At 39.1% G+C, this 22,693-nt stretch overlaps 1 protein-coding gene across 3 annotated transcripts in view; it reads right to left on the bottom strand.

The window, feature by feature from the left end:
- Positions 1–22,693, bottom strand: part of LOC126188558 (ribonuclease H1-like) — a 211,126-nt gene that overhangs the window by 170,126 nt on the left and 18,307 nt on the right. For all 3 annotated transcript variants that reach the window (XM_049930178.1, XM_049930170.1, XM_049930162.1), the window contains exon 2: positions 6,917–7,549. In XM_049930178.1, coding sequence (XP_049786135.1) covers positions 6,917–7,549 — 633 coding nt within the window. The remainder of the gene's footprint in view (positions 1–6,916; positions 7,550–22,693) is intronic.

The raw sequence follows: 22,693 nt of genomic DNA, 5'->3' as shown, positions 1-22,693 counted from the left end.
CCCCAAGGATATACGCAGCCGCTGATCGCTTCATTCGCTGGCCTAAAGTGTTCCCCATGGCTGACATTAACACTGAAACAGTTGCAACCACATTCTTCCAATGATGGATTGACCATTTCAGAGCACCTTCATGTATTATAAGCAACCAGGCCAGACAATTAAGAGTTGCACCTATTCAAAGCACTTTCTGTCCTATGAGGCAAGAAGCACGTTATTACTACAATGTATCACTCAGCAGTGAATGGATTAGTAGAAAGCATGCACTGACAATTCATAGTATCCCTCCAGCGTCATGACTCACAACAGTGGACAGAATCATTACCAATCGTAATCCTCGACCTCCGTGTATCCATCAAGGATGACTTAAAAGTCATGACTGCAGTGCTTGTCTACGGCCAACTGATCTGGCTGTCTGGCGAGTTCCTCAGCAACATACTAAAAGACCTCATTGTGGCATCTGACTTCACCCATAAGCTGTGTTCACAAATTCAGCAGCTACATCCCAGTACATCAAGGGATCACCACACTTGCTGCCCTTTCATTTTCAACATCCTCTGAAAGTTTACTCAAGTCTTTGTTGAATATGACGCAGCATGCAAGTCAATGCAGACACCATATAATGGACCACATCCAATTATCAGCAGAGAGCAGATGATGTTTGATGTTGATGTTATGGGAACACCAACCACCACCTCCCTTGACAGAGTCAAGCCTGCCTTTAGCACCTGCTACATTGGTACAAACCCATCACCGGATAGGGCAAGGACAGGATTGACTCGCTCACCACTCCATCTCCCATCACAAACCGGTCACAAGAGGTGTCAGATGCTCACACTGACTATTTGATGACAGCTTGAGCAACGTCCACCATTACAGGATCAAGATGTTACGTCTGTTTCAACAAGACATACCGCTAGCACTTAGGGAGGAGTGGTGAAGTGATTATGCTTGGCTCATAGGTATGACTACATTGCACAAAGTGTATACTCCACATCATCTAATCTCTGACCAGCATCTGCCATGCTTACATGAATAATCAGTGCTCTCGAATACTCCACGCACCCAATTTTAATGCAGGGCATAAAAATATTGGCTTCAATTTATGTCCACGGATGCTTTCCAGGACCAACAACTTACATACCAGGGCAACATTGCCAATCATGCACCATACAGCTGAACCGCAAGATAATTGTACATCCACCCTTTCAGATTTGTGCTTAGCAATATGCCTTTCACTGATATTTTCAGAACAGTTTTCATTTTAAATATCATGTAAGGTGGTAGCATTCATTATCACCAGTTACACAACACTGCTGTACACCTTTGCTTCTCACTGGCGCCAGTTCATATCCTAATGCTGAATTCCCCTTTCTGTTCATGGTGTTGTCGAGCAACATCTCAAAATAAATTAGCATTTCATCCAAGTCACCAATTTGCATCAATATATAGGAATACTAGCAGTGGAAATTTACCACATAACAATGAAAATTCACTACTATTTTCTCATAATTGCCTGGAAGCCATTGGGGCAATGTCAGTTTTGCTCCCACCCTCGCTCACAAAGTACTTCCTTCCCGTTCCACAGTTTCTGATTTTTCCTGCTTCTTCAATAGTTTTAAATATTTCTTTAGCTATGTATGAGCAATAATGAGAACCTGTAACTATCTTTAATGAGGTACCCCATGGTAATACTTCACTTCTAACATGCTACTGATGTGTCACAGACTGAGGCCACAACAACACTAAAGTATAATAGGATCTATTTAACAATATCAACCTTATTGCAATAAATCTGCACATCTCAGTTTTCAGGGAAAAAATATGCGTGGATTATTCATGAACATACGGTATTCTTTGCTTTTCATTAGTATTCTGTTGTTGTTGTTGTTGTTGTTGTTGTTGTTGTTGTTGTTGTTGGTATCTAGTTGTTCAGACTGAAAAATGTCAAGCTGCTGTTATGGTGTTTAATGTTGCAAATAAAGTAAATTTGTTTCAACCTACAGCATGTGTATGCCAATAAAGAACAGGTTCCACGATGGAAAATTCTTATTCTTTCTTAACACAATCACAGCTATCACTTTCACAAATAATGTAACACAAATGTGCACGAATGCACAAGAACAAGCACCTAAAACTCATAGTATAAGAAACACCTATTATTCTCCAAAAATTGTTGTTATTACAAATTATGTTTCAATCTTCTGTTCAGTTATAAAACTGATTTGAGTAAAGTATTAAGTAAAACCACACAAAACCAAATAAAATCTAATTTATTTGACAGTATCTTCACACCTGTCTGACTGGCATGTATGACATTACATCACTTGCAAAGAACTACCCAATAAAATTTCTAAGTTTTTGTGGAATTTTTTCTTCTTGACTTCTGCTTCATTTCATGCAAATTTATATACCACCAAAATAATTTGGACACATTTACTATCCCCTACCACCCAAGTCAATCAGTATTTAAAACATCACCATGAAATACAAATATGGTAAATTTCATTTCATTCCATAAGCAACACTTCTGTCACACAGAGGAAGGCAACAATGCACCACATCCAATAACGCCACACCCACCTTAGTAAAGCACTGTGGTTTTCCAACAAACCTAACATTGTATCAGTTACATTTCTTCACGAATAGCTCAATGTGTTCAAGAATTTATTCCTGTTTTCAAGTGCAACTGATTTTCTTTCATTCATGATGAGCATGATTTCAGGTAGCTTGTGTCCATACAGATTAAAGGCCTGCTTATAGAGGCCAGCTGGGACAGCCCCCTGACACACACTGGTGGGCCACCAAAGAAAGAGCATTATTTAAGCAATCGCAAACGAGTGCTCTGCTTATTCTTTATGCTGTATTACTTTTGCCCAGTCCATGTGCTCAGTGCCACGCACAACCTATATCTTGCGCGCTGCTTCTCTACAGTATTACGTTCCATATATCGTGCTTGTTCTTGCTATAGCAAACTTGACGATGAGTGGGGATTACATTTCCTCCGTGTGTTAGTATCAGTGCTAAGTCACCTGACAAACATCTTGATGGATGATATACTCCAACATCTCACTGCCTAGCAGCAAGCTGTCACGGAACAGCAGCAGGCTCTTGCCACCGCTTTCAATTGCGTGGTATCTGCATGTTCGCAGCAGGTTACTCTCCCAGCTTCTCTCAACCTATTGCTGTGACAGAATGCATGTCATTGTGACGTGCGTACAATTTTAACATTGTCAGAAATGCCCAGACCAATCTTACAAAGCCTAGGGTGCCAAATTACATGAGTTGAGCTGTCACTGTGAATTTGTCACTAATACCAATTGCAAATCCTACACTAATCACATTGTGCATGATGTTATTATTCGTCTGGCCCCGGATCAGGAATTCTATGAAAAAGCACTTCCATGTGAGAATCAGATTCTTACGGATGTGCTCAATACAGGACAGTCCTTTGAAGTGTCATTGGGCACAGGCGATCAAATTGCTGCGTGGTGAAAGGTATCGGAAGTTGCTCAGTCAACCCCTGTTAGGCACGTTGCAAGTGTTCAAAATGACGGGGAAGCCACTGCAGCAGTATGATCTCCCACCCAGCATCACATGGGGGACTGTCGGTTACAGCCACAGCAGCAACAAGCCATGTCACAGCAGCAGCCACATGCTGCCCTTCCATCTTGCTTTTACTGCTTCGTCCAACACGAGCGCGCTGCATGTCTAAGCATTGGGTGGTTTGAAACAAGTGACGAAAGAAAAGCCACACTGCATCGGTGTGTAACCGCTCTTCAAAAATAGGGGACACAATAGTAACAGTAGTACCGATGGACATTAACTACAATGACTGTTTTCCCAAAACTATTGTTTATTGACTTGCGTGTGTTTAATAAATAGCTACAAATTCATGTGGATACAGTAAACACACAAACATACGTGGACTTGGGCTCCCCTCCCCTCACACACATTTAACAGAAGTTGGTTAGCTACAATAAACAGCAGATTCAAATCCTAGGTCAGTTCTCTGCTCTTGTATCTTACAAACCTGTTGTTCATCCTCTCACTTTCCTTGTTGCAGATCATTCCCATACAGCAGACCTGTTCAGGTTAGATGCATTAAAGACTTTCATTTTCCCCATTGCCAATGAGGTACATTTAGTGTCAGATTGATCTCCGTATCAGCAGCTGGAGTTCCTCTGCTCTGAGTTTTTGCCTCTATTTACCCCTGGACTACGTTGTGTACTCAGTTTTCAAGCCCACTTCACCAATAAAGAGTCCGCCTGTCCTCGTTTTTCTTGGGTGCGACAGGTACCTGTTACAATGAGCGGCTCTGTCAAGGCCAAATTAGACCATTTGACATCACTCAATGTCATTCGTCCTGTTTCTTCCAGTGAATGGGCTACACCACTGGTCATCATTAAGAAGCCACTTCATCTCTGCAGTGACTTCAGAGTAACAATTAATGCACAGTCCATGATACACAATACCCTTTCCCCCACCCTGAAGAGTTGCCCGCAAAATTGTCACATGGCTACTACTTTTCAAAGACTGATTTGTGAGAAGGGTACCTCCAGCTCCCCTCGGACGAGGCCACTGGACGCCTTCTCATTATCAATAGACCTTTCGGCCTATACCAGTATCAACGCTTGCCTTTTGGCATTGCTAGCACGTCCGCAATTTTTCAACATTTTTTAGAACAGCTGACAGTCTCTGTACCCAGCTGCATCAGTTACCTCAACAGTATCATTGATTTAGGTTCTTCCAACAAAGGCCACCTTAGCAATATCCAATTGTTGTTTTCTATTTTGAAGTCTGCAGGTCTCAAGTGCAATCTTGCCAAATCTCAATTTTTTCAGTCATCAATTGAGTACTTAGGTTTTGAGGTTTCTCACACTGGGGCAAGGCATTATGTCACTCTGTAGCCGACCTCTGTTAAGAAACCACAGGCATTTCAAGGTAAAGTTGCATACTACCAGAAGTTTTTACCAGATGCATCCACTGTTGCTCAGTTCCTTTTGCATTAAAATATTCCTTTCTTCTAGCCCACAGCTTGTGACCAAGCATTCACTTTGCTTAAACCTAAGCTTCAATCCACCCCTCGTCTGGAAACTTTTCAGCTGGATGAGCATCTTTGTGTTGGCTACATATGCCTCCCAGCGTGGTCTTCGCGCAGTGTTGGCACACAAATACGCGGATGGTCTGAACAACCCATTGCTTATGCTTGTAAGACCTTTTTTGTGCTTAGCGACTTTATGTTGCATACATCGTGTTTTTTTCTTGCTATAACAGCAACTATTTACAATGGTATTTTCTGTGTTGTCTACATCTGTAATTCTGTCTCACTTGCCCTGAAGTCTTTTTATGGTCTTACTCCAAACAGAAAATACAAATCTTGTGACTTTTGACACTTTAATGTGAGAAAATAATGTGCTACAATAACAGCATCATTCACATTTAAGGAACGGTACAAAATATGCCTTCGAACAGAAGGAACGAAAAATAACATATGTTTTTCTTCAAATCAGTTTACAACTCATTTGTTGATTCCAAGTTACTCCTATTTAATTGTATACAAACACACACAACATTTGAAATTTATACTTCATTAGGAACTAAAATAGGACATATGTAAGAATAATGTATAATAGATACTACAGGAACAAAAAGAATCAGTATAACTGATAAGTATCAGAAAGAGCCGGCCGGGGTGGCCGAGCGGTTCGAGGCGCTACAGTCTGGACCCGCTCGACCGCTACGGTCACAGGTTCGAATCCTGCCTCAGGCATGGATGTGTGTGATGTTCTTAGGTTAGTTAGGTTTAAGTAGTTCTAAGTTCTAGGGGACTGATGACCTCAGCAGTTAAGTCCCATAGTGCTCAGAGCCATTTGAACCAATACAAGAAAGAAGTCAAAAGCAGCCATCAAAATTAAAAATAAAAGTCAAAGTCAGTCCACAGGGCTGAAACATTCCTATTGGGAAGGTTTGGTACAAGAAAAAACAGGATAAATAGAGAAAATAAATACAGGAGGGAGGCAGACATGGGTGTGGGGAAGGGGGAGAGGGAAGTGGAAGAGGCGGGGAGAGAATGCTAAACAAGAATCACAAGTACTGCATTCACAGTGCCAACTACAATGCTACCGCATGTTACATTGTTTAGTGGTCAAGGCTAAAGCAGGCAATGAATTCAAAGTCATACTACTTCCACAAATTCCTTTGCTCCCAGAAAGGGGTCACGTTATATGGTGATCAACATGTACTAGTCACTGGTCGCTATTTCAATTGTGTCTTATACAAATCCTTTCTTTTCTTTTTTCTCTTTCTCCTCAGTTAAACTACTCTAAGTACCTTCTTCATTATAAGTTATCTTTGAATCTCAACTAAAAAAAAATTGCAACAAAACACAGGTGATAGTTCTGATGTAATTAAACTGTCCTCAAGACATTTGAGTGTCATCTTTATCTACAATAATGATGGAAGCTGAAGAAATGAATTCAAATTTGTGCTTTGGTTGGGACTTGAACCTGGGTCTTCTTGCTTACTAGGCAGTTATGCTAGCCATTGTGTTGTGGTGTTGTAATACACCACAGGACAACAGCTAACATAGCTGCATGGACTACCCTACATCAATGCCCTCCCTAATAATAAGCTAAATACGCAAATTGAAGTTTGTGTTACAGAGGGCATTGGACTAGTGTAGTCCATGCAGCTATGTTAGTTACTGTATTGTTCTGTGGTGTTGTAATGGCCAGCATACCTTCCTAGTAAGCAAGGAGACCCGGGTTCAAGTCCTAGACATGGCACAAATTTTAATTCATTTCCTCAGCTTCCACCATTACAGGAAAAAATAAGCATTTTACTTGTAAACTACTATGCTTGTAGTATGCATATTATCCACACAGTGTTTTTTAAATTGAGCTTAAGAAGTACTAACCTGTTTCCAAGAACTTTTGGCTTTGTTTCTTCATACAATATTTCTTTTAGAAGTTGCCTACGAGATTCAGTACCATTGTCTTTCGGAACTAACTCAGTTTTCTGTGCCTTAAAATTGATTATTTTTTCTCTGATGAGACCAAACTCCTCTTCAAATATTTTCCCCACTTTATTTATACCATCAATTCTTGATTTTATTTCAACATGATCTATGTCAGATTTAACAAAACATTTTGATTCCATTTTAGAAAGCCTTGAATCAAGAGCTTGAAAATTCTCTCTCAATTCATCTAGCTCCTCCCGTATTCTTTTTGTTATTTCATCCTGTTTCTCTTCCAGTTGTGACAGTTGCTTGTAAATATCTGACACTGTTGCCTTCTCTTCATTATTGTGTTGGTCAGCAGCTGCGCCACTGTCTGCACAATGTTTCACAGCATTTGAAATAGCCTCTACATATATACTAGCTATCTCATCAGTCGTATAAGGACCTCTACTTGGAATCTCTCTTTTGATTGTTGTTGGGTGAGATGAATTTGTGCAAAACTGGCATACAAAATTTCTTGCTTCAACTTCAGTGGAAAATTTCCTGTATTTTGCTCCAGGAAACTGATCTACCTGCTTCTTGCAGTCTGACCTGAAAAACAAAATTTACTCTGTCAGTAATGCACCTATATTCACATAATTTGATGAAAGTATGTTAGCTCCATCAAATAATAATAAAACTATTTCAACACAATAATAACAATAATTATAATAATAATGTTAAATATTTAATTTCCTTTGCGTTGATGAGTTTACATACAAGTTTGAAAACAAATAAAAGAGCACCGACTCTAAAGCATAAAAGACTATGCAACTTCATTAATTTAAAAAGCCAATAAAAATTAAAGACCTCACAATGACACAAACACTTCACTTATTAGTTCAACACTCATCCAAATCTGAACTTCCCAATATACCTCTCCTCCAAAAACTCAACACTTTCTTCTAGAACCATCTAAGGCAATATTATTTTTCCATGGTAGTAATACAGAAGTCGGGATCTAAATCTACATTCATATTCTGTGAAGCAATGATATACCAGTTGTAATGGCTTATTCAATTTCCATTCACATATGGAGCACTGGACAATTGCTTGCTTAAATGTGTCTGTGCACACTGTAATTAATCTTATCTCCATGGCACTATTCTTGGAGCTCTGTAATAAAGCTTTCACTGGATGGTTTGCATCTATCTCCAAGTGTCTGCCAAGTTCAGTGGTTTCAGCATCTCCATGGCACCCTCCCTTGGGTCAAACAAACTTGTGGCCATTGATGCTACACTCACTTGTATACATTCAGTTTCCTGGTTAGCCCTGTGTGATATGGGGCCTACATACTTGAGCAATGTTCTGGGATGGGTTATACAAGTGTTTTGAAAGCAATCTCATCTGTAGACTGACAGCATTTCCCTACTATTCTACCAGTGACCCAAAGTCTACCACTGATTTTCCTACAAATTATTACACCTGGGTATTCATATGAGTAAACTGTTTCCAATTGTCCTTCATGACAATGTCATCATAGGACAAGTCCACAATTTTACATTTCTGAATATTTAAAGCAAGTTGCCAATCTTTGAAATTTTATCAACGTATGACTGAATATTTGCACAATTTGTTTCAGACAGCACTTCATCATAGAGTATCATATCCTCTGCTAAAAATCTGCAGTTATATTGTCTGCATGGTCATTAATGTACACCATGAACAGCAAGGACCCCAATACACTTCTCTGGAGAATGCCTGAAGATATTTCTACATCTTTCAATAACTCTCCATCCACGATGATAAGCTACATGCTGCCTACCAAAAAGTATTTAATCCAGTCACTAATTTTGCTTGAGTCACAAATTTCACTTGATACCAGACATGATTTAATTTTCAGTAATAAGTGTAAGTGCAGAACTGAGTCAAATGCTTTCCTGAAGTCAGAAATACTGCATATACCTGACTGACTCGATCCAAAGCTTTCAGTATGTCATGTGAGAAAACTGCAAGTTGTGTTTCACATGATTGATGTTTTCAGTATAAATGCCAGTTGGCATGGAGGTGGTCATTCCGATCGAGATATTTCTTTTTACATTTGAGTTCAGAATTTTTTCTTAAAATTCAACAACAATTAAATGTCAAGGATATCTGATGGTAGTTTTGTGGATCATTCCTGCTATCTTTTTTACACATGGGTATTTCCTGTGCTTTAATCCAACCACTGGGCATGCCTGTGCTTTAATCCAACCACTTAGCATGATTTTTTGTTTGAGGGACATACCTTAGATTACAGAAAAACTTGGGCCAACTCATCTACAAAAGCAACATAGAATCTGACAGGGATTCCATCTGACCCTGGAGCATTGTTGTATTTTCTAGAGGCTGTTTCTGGACACCAGTGATGCCAATATTTATTTCACTCACCTTTGCGATGGCAAGAATTAAAATGAGCAATCAGAGTTGCCCCAAGTGAAATTCCCTGATATTTCCTTTATTTCCAGACATATTTTAGCATTTTTCCCTGACAAATTTTGAGATCTCAAGGGTAAGTTAAGACGTAAGTTGAAAATATGTCTTTGCAGTTACAGTACAAGAAACAATAATGCAAACGAGAAAATATCTAAAAAATTGCAAGCAGATGGCGTTTCCTGAAGTACTTACGTCAACATCTTTTGTAATGAACTGTTTTTAGATGGAGGAAGGCAAATGTTATAAGTGTTTCATTCAGACCACTGATGTTATTTTATTTCAATAAAACAAAACACATATTGTTGACGAAAACACACATTTCCTTGGAGTTGCAAGACATACTTAAAATACCTTGAGAAATAACCTCGGAAAATGTAGGCCTCTTGAAAGAAGTGTATAAGGTGGGGAAGAATTGTGTAAACCAACACTGTATATGACCGCCAATAAAATTTGGCTCTCCTATGTTCATTATTGTCGGTTATTACCCACTGTGTTATATCTATTATTTTACAGGCATTTTGTGATTTTTCTTTCAAGAAATATGTGAGTACATAGCATACAAACCACCAGCGACAAACACAATTTTCTTCTTCTTATCATCCATACTTTCTAACATATAAGCCACTTTTGAAGTGCCAAAAGGTACTAGAACAAAAAAAGTCTATAAAACACCACACTGTACATTGTACTTGCAGTGAGATGGTTGCAAATCCTGAAATGCAGCGCCCATGGCCTCTGGCGTGCTGAAGAACATCTCAGTCCTGGGCCCTTGAATAAATCATGAAAATCTGCTGCATTATGCCACACACAAACAGACCTAGACCCAGCCTGTGGACAAATGGGTGCACTAGATCCAACAGGCAGGACCTGTACATTAGTGGGAACTGAATGGCTTCAGATCGACAGGCCTGATCCATTACAGATACCTGCAGAAATGGCCTGCGGTTTTGGCCCGTTATGGATATCCACAAGTGTGGCTAGCTATTCAAGAGCCACAGACAACATGTTGATGAAATAAGATCACAGTGATCCATCCATGCAACAGATAACTTGTTCAAATACTCTGAGAATCAATAATAATGAGGATAGTTAGCAACTCACCATAAAGATGAGTGCAGATCCATAGACAGGCATATGGAAAATACAATCGCACTCTCACTACTAAATTTTCAGCCATAGCTTTTGTCAGAAAACAAGAGCACACACACATTCACACAATTACTCAGGCACAACTCGTGCACATATGACTGCCATCTCTGCCCACTGTGTTTACAGCATCTGAGTATTGGATCCAAGCAAACCACTCCTCATGCCTCCCTGCCTCTCGACGGCAGCTGCTAGGGTAGCGGCTAGAAGTGGTGTCAGCACTGACTGCAAGCTGAAGGGGGTGGTAGGAAGGAGAGAAGCAGTAGGAATGATGGAGAAGGGAAGCAGTGCACGTACTCAGCTGCACCCAGTCAGAGACAATACACGACACCTCAGTAAATAAACCATTTCATCTAATGAGACAAAACAAGATCATCCCTGTATTTTTTTTTTCAAGTTTCCCTGATATTTCCCTGATTTCCCTTACTTTTTTGAAATTCCCTGACCTACCCTAATTTCCAGAACCTGTAGCAACCCTGGGAATACTCCTGGACTTCCCTTTGCACAAGAACATATGAAAACTTAGATCAGCATTTCTGTCTTTGCTTTGTTACCCTCAATTTCAGTGCTGTTGTTAAGTGTCTGGACACTAACTTTGGTGTCATTAACAGCCTTTAGATACGCCAGAAATTCTTTGGGTTTTGTGAGACATTTTTTTGATAACATGAAGGGTAACCAAAAAAACTGGAATTACTTTTACAAGCTGTATGTTTTCAATTTTTTTTTTTTTACAAAATACAAAACAACCTTATCCCTTTCAAAATACTTTCCATTGCAATTAATATATTTGTCCCATTGGTACTTCCACTGTTTGAAACATTTTTTGTAGTCATCTTAAGAAATGACTGACAGCTCCAACCTTGTTTTTTTCTTGGCTTCTTAAATGGTATCAAATCGGTGTCCTTTCATGCTACTTTTCATGCATGAAACTAAGGAAAAGTCACATGGAGCCAGATCAGGCAAGTAAGGTGTGTGGCACAGTGGAACCATGCCATTTTTAGCCAAAAAGTGTAACAGAGATGGCTGTGCACGCAGATGCATTGTCGTGGTGAGAGAACCATTCTCCTGTCTGCCACAAATCGGGTCTTTTTTTACAAGCACTGTAGCACAATCTTCTTAAAATTTCCAAATAAAAGGTTTGATTGATGGTCTGACCTGGGAGAATAAACTCTGAATGAACTACACCCTAGGCATAAAGAAATCAACTCAGCATTCTTCTGATGTTTGATTTGAATTGCAACATTATTTTGGATGGGGTGACGAAGTCTTCCATTGGCTTGACTGTTGCTTTGTTTCTGGGTTGTAACCGTAGCACCACACCTCATTGCCAGTAATGACCTTTGACAGAAAATCTGAATCAGTTTCAAGCTGTTGTTTCAAAGCACATGTTTCAACTTGACGCTTCTAGATAACCCACTAATCTCTGACAGTTGATCAATTGTCTGTCAATGGTCTGTGAGCACAAGCTCTCAAAGTTTTTCAATGTTTTTGTCAATTTGGGCAGTTGATGGATGTCCGGAACAAGTTTTGTCCTCAATTGATGGGTCACGATTTTTAAATCAAGCAAACCACTCGTACACTTGATTTTTTTTGCATTGTGTCATCTCAGTAAGCTTTTTTCAACATTAAAACAGTTTCAGCAGCATTTTTACCCTTTAGAAAACAAAATTTCACAGCTGCACATTGTTCACTTAAACTTGTCATCACAAAAAAAAAAACAAATAAGAACAAAACAGTGCTTGCAAAAAACAACCGCTGCAGTTGAACAGAACAAGCCAGACCAACAACACAGGTGGCACTGAACTGGCAATGAGTTGTACTATACATGCCTAGCAGGAGAAATGCCTACTACAAAGCTCTGCCCACAGCAATATTATTCCCCCCGTATTCTCCTACAATAATATTTGAAGGTTTCACACACTGCCCTAGTCAGCCAAATACTTTCCATTCAGCATCCCTCTAGCATTAACCTTGTGCTTTGTTTTACACCTACTATGCAGTAGTTAGTTTCTTTAGATGTTACAGGGACAGTATACCATGAATGGGGGGGGGGGGGGTGCAGTGTCCCTTCCATCAAGAACTTTTCTACTCTGTATGTATCTATATGTGCATGGTCAACAATTCTTTCAATCTTGAGACATAGATATATATGCTTCGGTACAGAGTTAAAGTTTTCAACGTTTTTCATTCAGATACGAGATACTTTGCTGAAAACATTCATCTTTCCACTTTGTTTTAGTTGCCCTTTGTACTTTAGTAATCACTGCTGCTAAAACTGCCTTATGGCCAGTTTTAATGTGAGCATCCCAAAAGAGATTAGGTTGTTGTATGATGAGCTTTATCTTCTATTGATATGACTGTCTTCATACAATAAAGATAAATTTGAAGTATGCTGTAAAACAGAGAATCATGATATAACATTCCAGTCCATGGTACATCACATTGTTCAATGCACGACCACTAAAATCTGCTAACAGAATTTCTACGGCATCATACAGAGTCAACAGACAAGTAATATCCAGAATTGGTCTAACGACAGTCAGCAGTTTTGTAACCAACCTCTTTCATGTGTGAATTCCATTTTCTTAGGATTACCTGGAGTTCTAATGGAATGTTGTCTACTCCCGGAGCTTTGTTGTGACTCAGGTCTTTCAGTGCTCTGTCAAACTCTTCACGCAGTATCATACCTCCTATTTCATCTTCATCTACATCCTCTTCCATTTCCATAATATTGTCCTCAAGTACTGACAGCCTTGGGAGAGCCAGTCCTGGTGAGCAAGATGTATGAGACAGGCGAAATTCCCTCAGACTTCAAGAAGAATATAATAACTCCAATCCCAAAGAAAGCAGGTGTTGACAGATGTGAAACTATCAGTTTAATAAGTCATGGCTGCAAAATACTAACACGAATTCTTTACAGACGAATGGAAAAACTGGTAGAAGTTGACCTCGGGGAAGATCAGTTAGGATTCCGTAGAAATATCGGAACACGTGAGGCAATACTGACCCTACGACTTATCTTAGAAGCCAGATTAAGGAAAGGCAAACCTACGTTCGTAGAATTTTTGTAGACTTAGAGAAAGCTTTTGACAATGTTGACTGGAATACTCTCTTTCAAATTCTGAAGGTGGCAGGGTTAAAATACAGGGAGCAAAAAGCTATTTACAATTTGTACAGAAACCAGATGGCAATTATAAGAGCCAAGGGACATGAAAGGGAAGCAGTGGTTGGGAAGGGAGTGAGACAGGCTTGTAGCCTCTCCCCGATGTTATTCAATCTCTATATTGAGCAAGCAGTGAAGGAAACAAAAGAAAAATTCGGTCCAAGGAGAAGAAATAAAAACTTTGAGGTTCGCCGATGACATTGTCATTCTGTCAGAGACAGCAAAGGACTTGGAAGAGCAGTTGAACGGAATGGATAGTGTCTTGAAAGGAGGATATAAGATGAACATCAACAAAAGCAAAACGAGAATAATGGAATGTAGTCGAATTAAGTTGGGTGATGCTGAGGGAATTAGATTAGGAAATGAGACACTTAAAGTAGTAAAGGAGTTTTGCTATTTGGGCAGCAAAATAACTGACGATGGTCGAAGTAGAGAGGGTATAAAATGTAGACTGGCAATGGCAAGGAAAGCATTTCTGAAGAAGAGAAATTTGTTAACATCGAGTATAGGTTTAAGTGTCAGGAAGTCGTTTCTAAAAATATTTGTATGGGGTGTAGCCATTTAAGGAAGTGAAACATGGATGATAAATAGTTTGGACAAGAAGAGAATAGAAGCTTTTGAAATGTGGTGCGACAGAAGACTGCTGAAGATTAGGTGGGTAGATCACATAACTAATGAGGAAGTATCGAATAGGATTGGGGAGAAGAGAAGTTTGTGGCACAACTTGACTAGAAGAAGGGATCGGTTGGTAGGACATGTTCTGAGGCATCAAGGGATCACCAGTTTAGTATTGGAGGGCAGCATGGACGGTAAAAATTGTAGAGGGAGACCAAGAGATGAATACACTAAGCAGATTCAGAAGGATGTAGGTTGCAGTAGGTACTGGGAGATGAAGAAGCTTGCACAGGATAGGGTAGCATGGAGAGCTGCATCAAACCAGTCTCAGGACTGAAGACCACAACAACAACAGGATTACCTGAATGAATCTCATCCTGTAAGTGCTTTTCTTACAATTACATTTATGTGAGCATTCCATGTGAAGTTGCTCCTGACATTTGGCTCCATATATTTCATGGCTGTTACAGTTTCCAGAGGGTAAAGTGCCAGTCACTGTATTTCACTACAAATTTCTGACATTGTGATTTTCCTATATACAACCATATCTTGCATGAATATCCTCACGAAGCCTTTGATGTTATCCTCTCTATCATTACCAAATACTGTAGCTACTAACAACCCCATAACACAACCTCAATTACACCAGAAATGACTTTTACATTGAGTTCAATCCGCTAAGAAGTCCTCAATCAAGTCACAAAGCTTTTCCAATATTACATATAGGTACTCATTTACTTCATTAGGTCACAGTGGGGAGTTATATCTAAAACATTCCAAAAGTAAACAAACACAGTGTAAACCTCATCACCTACTGCCCCCACAACTTGTGGACGAACAGAGTGAGTCGAGCATATTTTGCTGAGCACTTTGTTCAGCCACCTGCTTGTCAAACTTGCTTATGGCAAAGTTTTGTCAGTAGTTACCCATATACCGTAGTTGGACATCTGGTTGTTGGTTATGCTTCCATAGAAAGCCTACAGAAATGTCAGATTAGAATTGGCATGTAACGTGTCCAGCTTCACAAGTAGTCCTGCCATTGACAGGATGAAATATACAAGTGGAGGCCTGGAATAGAATGTGCACCCTGTATGTATGGAACTGGTCACAATTGTGTCTGTATATTTCATAGGCTGGTGGAATGCCCTTTCAGAGAAGGTGAGATGGATAGTAACAATTTCTGGGTAAAATGATAGCTAGTTAAAATCTTCATGGGGGATGCAGTTCAGATTTTCCAGTCCATGGTGGTGCTGTGTAATGGAAGGTTCTTTGTTGCTACTTACTGTCTGTGGTTGGAATATTAATGATGACATTTTTGTGTACACACCAGCAAGATCTAAGTATCCAAACTTTGAACTCATGAGAAGAGTGTGGTAAAAAATCAAGTATTTGAATACAACAGTACAGCAGACAAATGAAACTGGCTGATCACTAAACTAAAAAAGATCAAGACAGCCACTCTGCAACTTTCTAAAGTCTACAGTCTAATGCCCTAATAATTGTGACAAGCTTTACCACACTTGGCTGGCTATCAACTAAAATAGAGCATGTCCCTTACATTCTGCCCTCTTATTGGGCTCTGCCAGAGTATGAAGCCCTCTGGAGAAGGACATGTCCTATAACAAGGAGGGTCAAGAACGAAATCGCTCATTATCACAATGGATGTTAAGAGAAAGCCACTGTTGGATAACTGGTTTTAGCACTCACAGTTTATTGTAACTCACTGTTAGCCATTTTTCCTCCCATATCTGCATGATTATTTACATTAATTGTGAGACGAACACATACAGAGGTATAAATATCAACAATGTATGGAAAGATAGATTACTACTTATTGTAAAGATGACACGTTAAGTTGTAAAGAGGCACAATTAAAAGACACTTGCACAAATGTATTGTATTACGAATACATAGAAAGAAGGATCCTTTATTGTATGATTATATGATAGCGGAACAAACACTGGTAGCAGTTACTTCTGTAAAATATCTGGGAGTATGCGTGCGGAACGATTTGAAGTGGAATGATCATATAAAATTAATTGTTGGTAAGGCGGGTACCAGGTTGAGATTCATTGGGAGAGTCCTTAGAAAATGTAGTCCATCAACAAAGGAGGTGGCTTACAAAACACTCGTTCGACCTACACTTGAGTATTGCTCATCAGTGTGGGATCCGTACCAGATCAGGTTGACGGAGGAGATAGAGAAGATCCAAAGAAGAGCGGCGCGTTTCGTCACAGGGTTATTTGGTAACCGTGATAGCGTTACGGAGATGTTTAGCAAACTCAAGTGGCAGACTCTGCAAGAGAGGCGCTCTGCATCGCGGTGTAGCTTGCTCGCCAGGTTTCGAGAGGGTGCGTTTCTGGATGAGGTATTGAATATATTGCTTCCCCCTACTTATACCTCCCGAGGAGATCATGAATGTAAAATTAGAGAGATTTGAGCGCGCATGGAGGCTTTCAGACAGTCGTTCTTCCCGCGAACCATATGCGACTGGAACAGAAAAGGCAGGTAATGACAGTGGCACGTAAAGTGCCCTCCGCCACACACCGTTGGGTGGCTTGCGGAGTATAAATATAGATGTAGATGTAGAAAGCTTTCAGCTACAGCCTTCGTCACCAAAAGAGAAATACACACCACTGACACAAACAAGTAAGCACACCTCACGCACACACAGTGATGGGACAATCGACTGTTTTAAACAATCAATTGGTCAGTCGATTGTTTCTTCGTTCAGTTGGTTTTTTCAGTCAACCAAATGAAAGTAGTCTCTGCGGCCATATCAGCTATATGAGTGTTTTCTCTCATTCAAGTGTTTGAGTGGTTTCATTCAGTGTGAGACAACTGACTGAAACAATTCTGTCATTGCATCTTCACTCACTCACCAGGTTTGAGTGATTTTATTTACATGCTTTTCAGCCTTTTCTATTATACATGAACCAACGACTATGGTTGACAAAATTTTTCTAGAGACAAATAAAGTATATTATTTCAAGGATGTGTGAAAAAAAAGTATATCACTAATAATAAGATATATTCAAAAATGTATGTATTTATTTACTGAAATACTAATTTTCATACTTGTGGCATTAAATATCAATTTTTGGTTTGTTTAAAAGTTTGAAACCAGCTGTTGCAGTGTAAATTTGTGTAGATATAAATGAACTACCACGTTTTAGCACATTATTATTTGTCAATTTCTTGTAATTCTTTTTTTTTTCTTTTTGTACAAATTTTGCAATTAATTTTAAACAAGTTTCCCAGTAAGCTAGGGACTTGAAACTTTCAACTTAACTCAGAACTTGATGGAACTGAAATATTAACTCACTTTCTCTTCTGGTATGTGGTGGAGAGCAAGTACTCGGTGTACCACAGCTATTTCCCTGTTTTCTTGTTCCAGTCACAAATGTTTCGCAATTAAGAATAATTGCTGCTAAGCTGGCCTGTGAGCTCGATTCTCTCTAATTTTTACATTCATGGTATTTTCATGAGATGTGTGCAAGAGGAAGCAATATATTGGTTGATTCATAAACTGAAATAACCTGAATCTTACCACATGGCTCTGGTACAGTCTCATCAAAATGTTTAAAATCAATTGAAAAATTTCACACATACAAGCCTCAAAAGCAGAAAATAACCATTTAAATAGGAAAAACTTTTCAAATATAACATGCTTTTAAAACAGACTAATAATCTCTCCTAGCCTCATACAATTCATAATCCATACAGTCCTGAAAATTTTTGCTTGTGAATTTGTAATAGTTATGACACTATCTGTAGAATTGAAAACATGGAGTGTGCAAATGCAGCCGGAGTCATAATTTTCTGTCCAAAATAGTTAACCTTCCACACATATAAATGGCTGAATATTCAAATGATTTTGCATTTGTGGAGATAATCACACACCGCCCATAAAATGAAATGCCAACTGTTACTAAAATGAGTTAAGGTTCCTTTCTTCTTCATATACCCTTAATTCTGTGGTTCCTAACCTTTCACAGACTATTACCCCTGAGTGCAATCAAATATTGGGTAGTAGTTTCCCATCCAAACCCCCCACCCCCCTCCACCCCATCATCAATCTTAGCCCCTAATTAGAATGGAAAATAATCTCTGAGCACATTTACTTCTAAAATAGCAAAAGATGAATTATAGTTAGTTTTTGTGTTTTATTAAGTCACTGACTAATGAGTCAATGAGGTGACTGATACTGCTAGTGTCCAACAACCTCTTTTATATCCGAGTGTTTCTCAATTACTACAGATTATAAATCAAGTTCCAAATCCATTCAGTCCCGTGTTTTTATTTAGCTGTTATAGTCAACCATCTACTTTCAAATCTATAAACCTTTAATACCACATATCTTTCCCGTTTGTGTGTGTGTGTGTGTGTGTGTGTGTGTGTGTGTGTGTGTGTTGTTTTTTAATACGATGAATGATGAAGCAGTTTCCAGTGCATTGTGGCTGCTACTACAGTTCCCTCTCAGATAAGAAAGCTAACCATCCACAATGAGTGTAGACACTTGTACAAAACATGCTTCTTCTGCACTACTATGATCCCAGCGGCAACTGTTTCACGTACAACCCCATTTCAAATAAACATAGTTCAAATGTGTGCACTATACTTACTCTTTGTAAATCACATAATTGTTGAATTCTCTACTTTTGCACTGGCATAAATGAAAGACTTCAGGGTTTTAATACTTTGTGTCTGGCCACAATAATAATAATCCTGTGCAAGCATTATAGTAGTCCTTATGTAGTTACTGTTGTGTCATGCTGTCAATTACTTCATTTACCTGTTTCAAAGTGAGTAATGAAGCAATTTCTGGTCTGCTGCATGAAATATCTACAACTCTGAGAATACATTTTCATCAAATATCTAGCATTTATTAGGTGTAGACTCCTATGTTTCGTTTTTACGGTCATGGATGTATGGCAGTAAGCACAAAGTATGTGTGTACTTGGTGGAGTATGTGAGAAGCCTTTAACCTCCATCTCATAGTGCCATGCATTAATGCTAGTGATTGAGAAAAAGTAATTTTTGATAAGTTATATATAATCAATATTATCTTTTAAGAAAAGAGAGTTCCACAAATGAAGCATAATCAAACCATTTTTGTAATCAATATTATCTTTTAAAAAAAGATAGCTCCACAACTGAAGCACAATCAAACCGTTTTCGTTTTTAGCCCCTCAGAAAATCTGATTTTAGCCATCAAGGTGTAATCACACCCCGGTTGGGAACCATTGCCTTAATGGAACCATTATGGATACCTTTTTCCCCCAACTCAATACTTCTATATTTCCCTGGATTGGTCCTAAGTTTTGAGAGCATCCAGAGGTATTCTGTAGGGATTTTGATACAACTGTATTGGGTAAACCCAGACCTTTTTGTGTGTCTGGAGAAATTTGGTTGGTTGGAAATAAATACATTGTAATAAACCTTAGTAAAAATTCACTTAATGAGGACTGAGCCATATACTTCCTTCAATTTAGCATATTAAATGCTTGGCTGCTCTCCTATACACACACAGTATATTCCAAAATTATCTTTACAACTTCGATCACATATATTTTACAAATATGAATAGGTAGATAGGTGCAGTTAACGGCGTAATGTTCATGAGCATATAAAGCAGTTCCCCTCCCCCTCACCCCCACCCCACCCCAGGTTCGTTAGTAACTGGCTACCCTCCAGTGGCACAGTGTGTGGAATGGTTGGTACATACCAGATCTGACACACAGGTCCTGCAGAACCCCATCACTTCTTTTTCTTTGGGCAGGACTTGCATGACTGGTGAGCTTGCATCAGAGCTGCAGCAGCACACTTTAATGAGGACTCCCTAGGCCGGACATAGAACTGGAACATTGCTAAGTTATACTGTGTGCTACATGTGGCACACACATACAGTTACCATCCGCAACCCCTCCCCATTTTTTGTGACAGTCACAATTTTTCTACCTCTGTCCTGAATTTTTTCAAAAGTAATTTGGAACCTCTATTTGTACCAGATTTAACACTTATGAAATGATTTTTCAGCCGTATTGGCATGCTTTTTACCAAACCAGTAATGTATGGAGTGGTGACAAAACACAGTTTCTTGTGGAAACTACAAAAGGAATGTTAGTGACTAAAGTGAATTATGATGAAACTTGAGCTGAATGTTTTCATATGCTGTTGACGAATACAGACATGATAAAGAAAAGTCACAGCACTGATAAATACTGTACACCTGCTCGCACTCCATCTTAAAAGCAATGTACTTTTTGTAACAAATTAATGTGATAGTTGAATTTATTACATTCAATTAAGAATTATTCTGCAATATTAAATTTTTTTAATGTGTCCTGAATTTGGATCTAGAAAATATGGTCATCTTAACATGTTGAACTCTCTTAAACAGTTACTAGAACCATAGGTGTGTACAAACATTATGCTGCAAACTGCACTTTTCCACCTATCACCATTCTGAAATACATGTGATCAAAACTATAAATACCATTTTGGAACACCCTGCATTTTCCACACTTTTTTACTGAGACAACGAGAAGCCACCGACTATGGGCAATCACACGCACATGCACCGTGACAGTGCCCCACTCACCAGACAACTGAATATCTTAAATATCATTTGCCTTCTACTCTTTGAGCTATATAAAACTGACTTCATTTACATTCAAATTCCTCACTGTAAATTAGAACTACATTTGAATATGAATGTCTCTATAATGTGCTTTCACAAATCCTTGTTTCTCTCATGTGTAGTGTATATATGCTAGTCGAATGGAGGCATTCGCCAACTGGCTTCGTCAGCACTGAAGCACAAGCAAGGAAACATTCCCCCTCTCATGTCCCCACTCCCCGCGGAACATCATGGCCATCGGCCAACTTATCATCTACAGACTGGTTATGTCTGGGAAAATAAACCAATTCGATTCAGATGTCTGGGGTTTTCGAAGTTTTTGTCTGGAGTCTGCAACTTAAGTGATGACAGTCCTATCCCAGAGATACGCCAGCTTAATTAGTTATGCACTAATGGCACCTGGAACAAATCAATCCACAACAATAAATGAATCAGTTTTAAATGATGAAAATAAAAATTACTCCATTCAGTACATAATTAAACAAACATGTATACTGCTTATTTTAACTTTGGCTTACCCCATCTTCACTTATCCCTGGGGGTCCTCCCTCTATCAGTATAATGTAGCATTGCTTTAGTTGAACAAATTAAAGAATCGCAGTCTGGTTTCACTCAGAAGCATGAATGGATAGCTCAATCAGCTAAAACGCTAAAGAATGGCTTCAGTTAAAAGAATGTGTATATGGTTCAACTGACAGAAAAACCACTGACTGTTTTCACTAGAAAAGAAAGAATGAATAATTCAGTCAATATACATAGCTACAATGGTGTCAAATCTTTTCATTCAGTTGCTCTCACTGACTGTTTTCACTTGAAAAAATAAATTCCCACCCACCAGACAGGTAAAACTACAACCAAATGACTCAATTGTTTTCATTTGATAGCTTCCACATACTGATTTCACTAAAAACAATGAATGAGTAGTCCAACCGACTGAAGAGACTGTTTTCATTTGATTGCTCAATGCAAAGAATGAATGAATAATTCAAGTGATATGTGTAACTACAGCAAAATGAGTTGCTTGTTTACCAACAACTGAACTACTCTAACCTGCTGACATACTAGTGCTGTCTCTGGGTGCCACTATCCAACCTGTCCTAGCCCACAGTGCTCCTCCTTAAAACTCTGCCTAGCTGATCTTTTCAACTTGTCACATCTCCCAAAACTCCATACCAACATTCTACCTAATCCAGAACCGAAACTTTCCCATAACACTGTTGTTAAGCTTTCCACCAAAAACCCTCAGGAACACAGAAGTTTCAGTCCTATCCAAAGGCCTCATACCCAAATTTAACCATACCAGACTTTTCAAAAACATGCTCTCCTTCTTCCGATCCCTGCTATGGAAGCACTTCTTTGCTGCCAATCCCTACAACCAAAACTCACCTTAAGACAACACTGAACTCGGCCTCTAACAGTTCATACCACCATCCAATTGTGATCCTCTCCCCCTTCCATTAAACCAGTCCCTGGTTACCACCCAGGAATTTCTTATCTCCAATTTGGCCTCATCATCCTTCTCCAGGTCCCTTCCTAAGAACACCAGCCTTTCAGCGGAAGAAAGAACAGCCACAGACAGCCTCAAAACAGAAACTGATCTGATCATCCTACCTGCACAAAAAGTTTCCACCATTGTCACTATGAATAGCAGCGACTACCTAGCGGAAGATCTCTGTCAACTGTCTCAGTGTTCCACCTATAAACTCTGTCCAAA

Source organism: Schistocerca cancellata, chromosome 1 (assembly GCF_023864275.1).
Source record: "Schistocerca cancellata isolate TAMUIC-IGC-003103 chromosome 1, iqSchCanc2.1, whole genome shotgun sequence".
In the NCBI taxonomy this organism is placed as follows: domain Eukaryota; kingdom Metazoa; phylum Arthropoda; class Insecta; order Orthoptera; family Acrididae; genus Schistocerca; species Schistocerca cancellata.
This window is presented reverse-complemented; position numbering and strand designations above follow the sequence as displayed.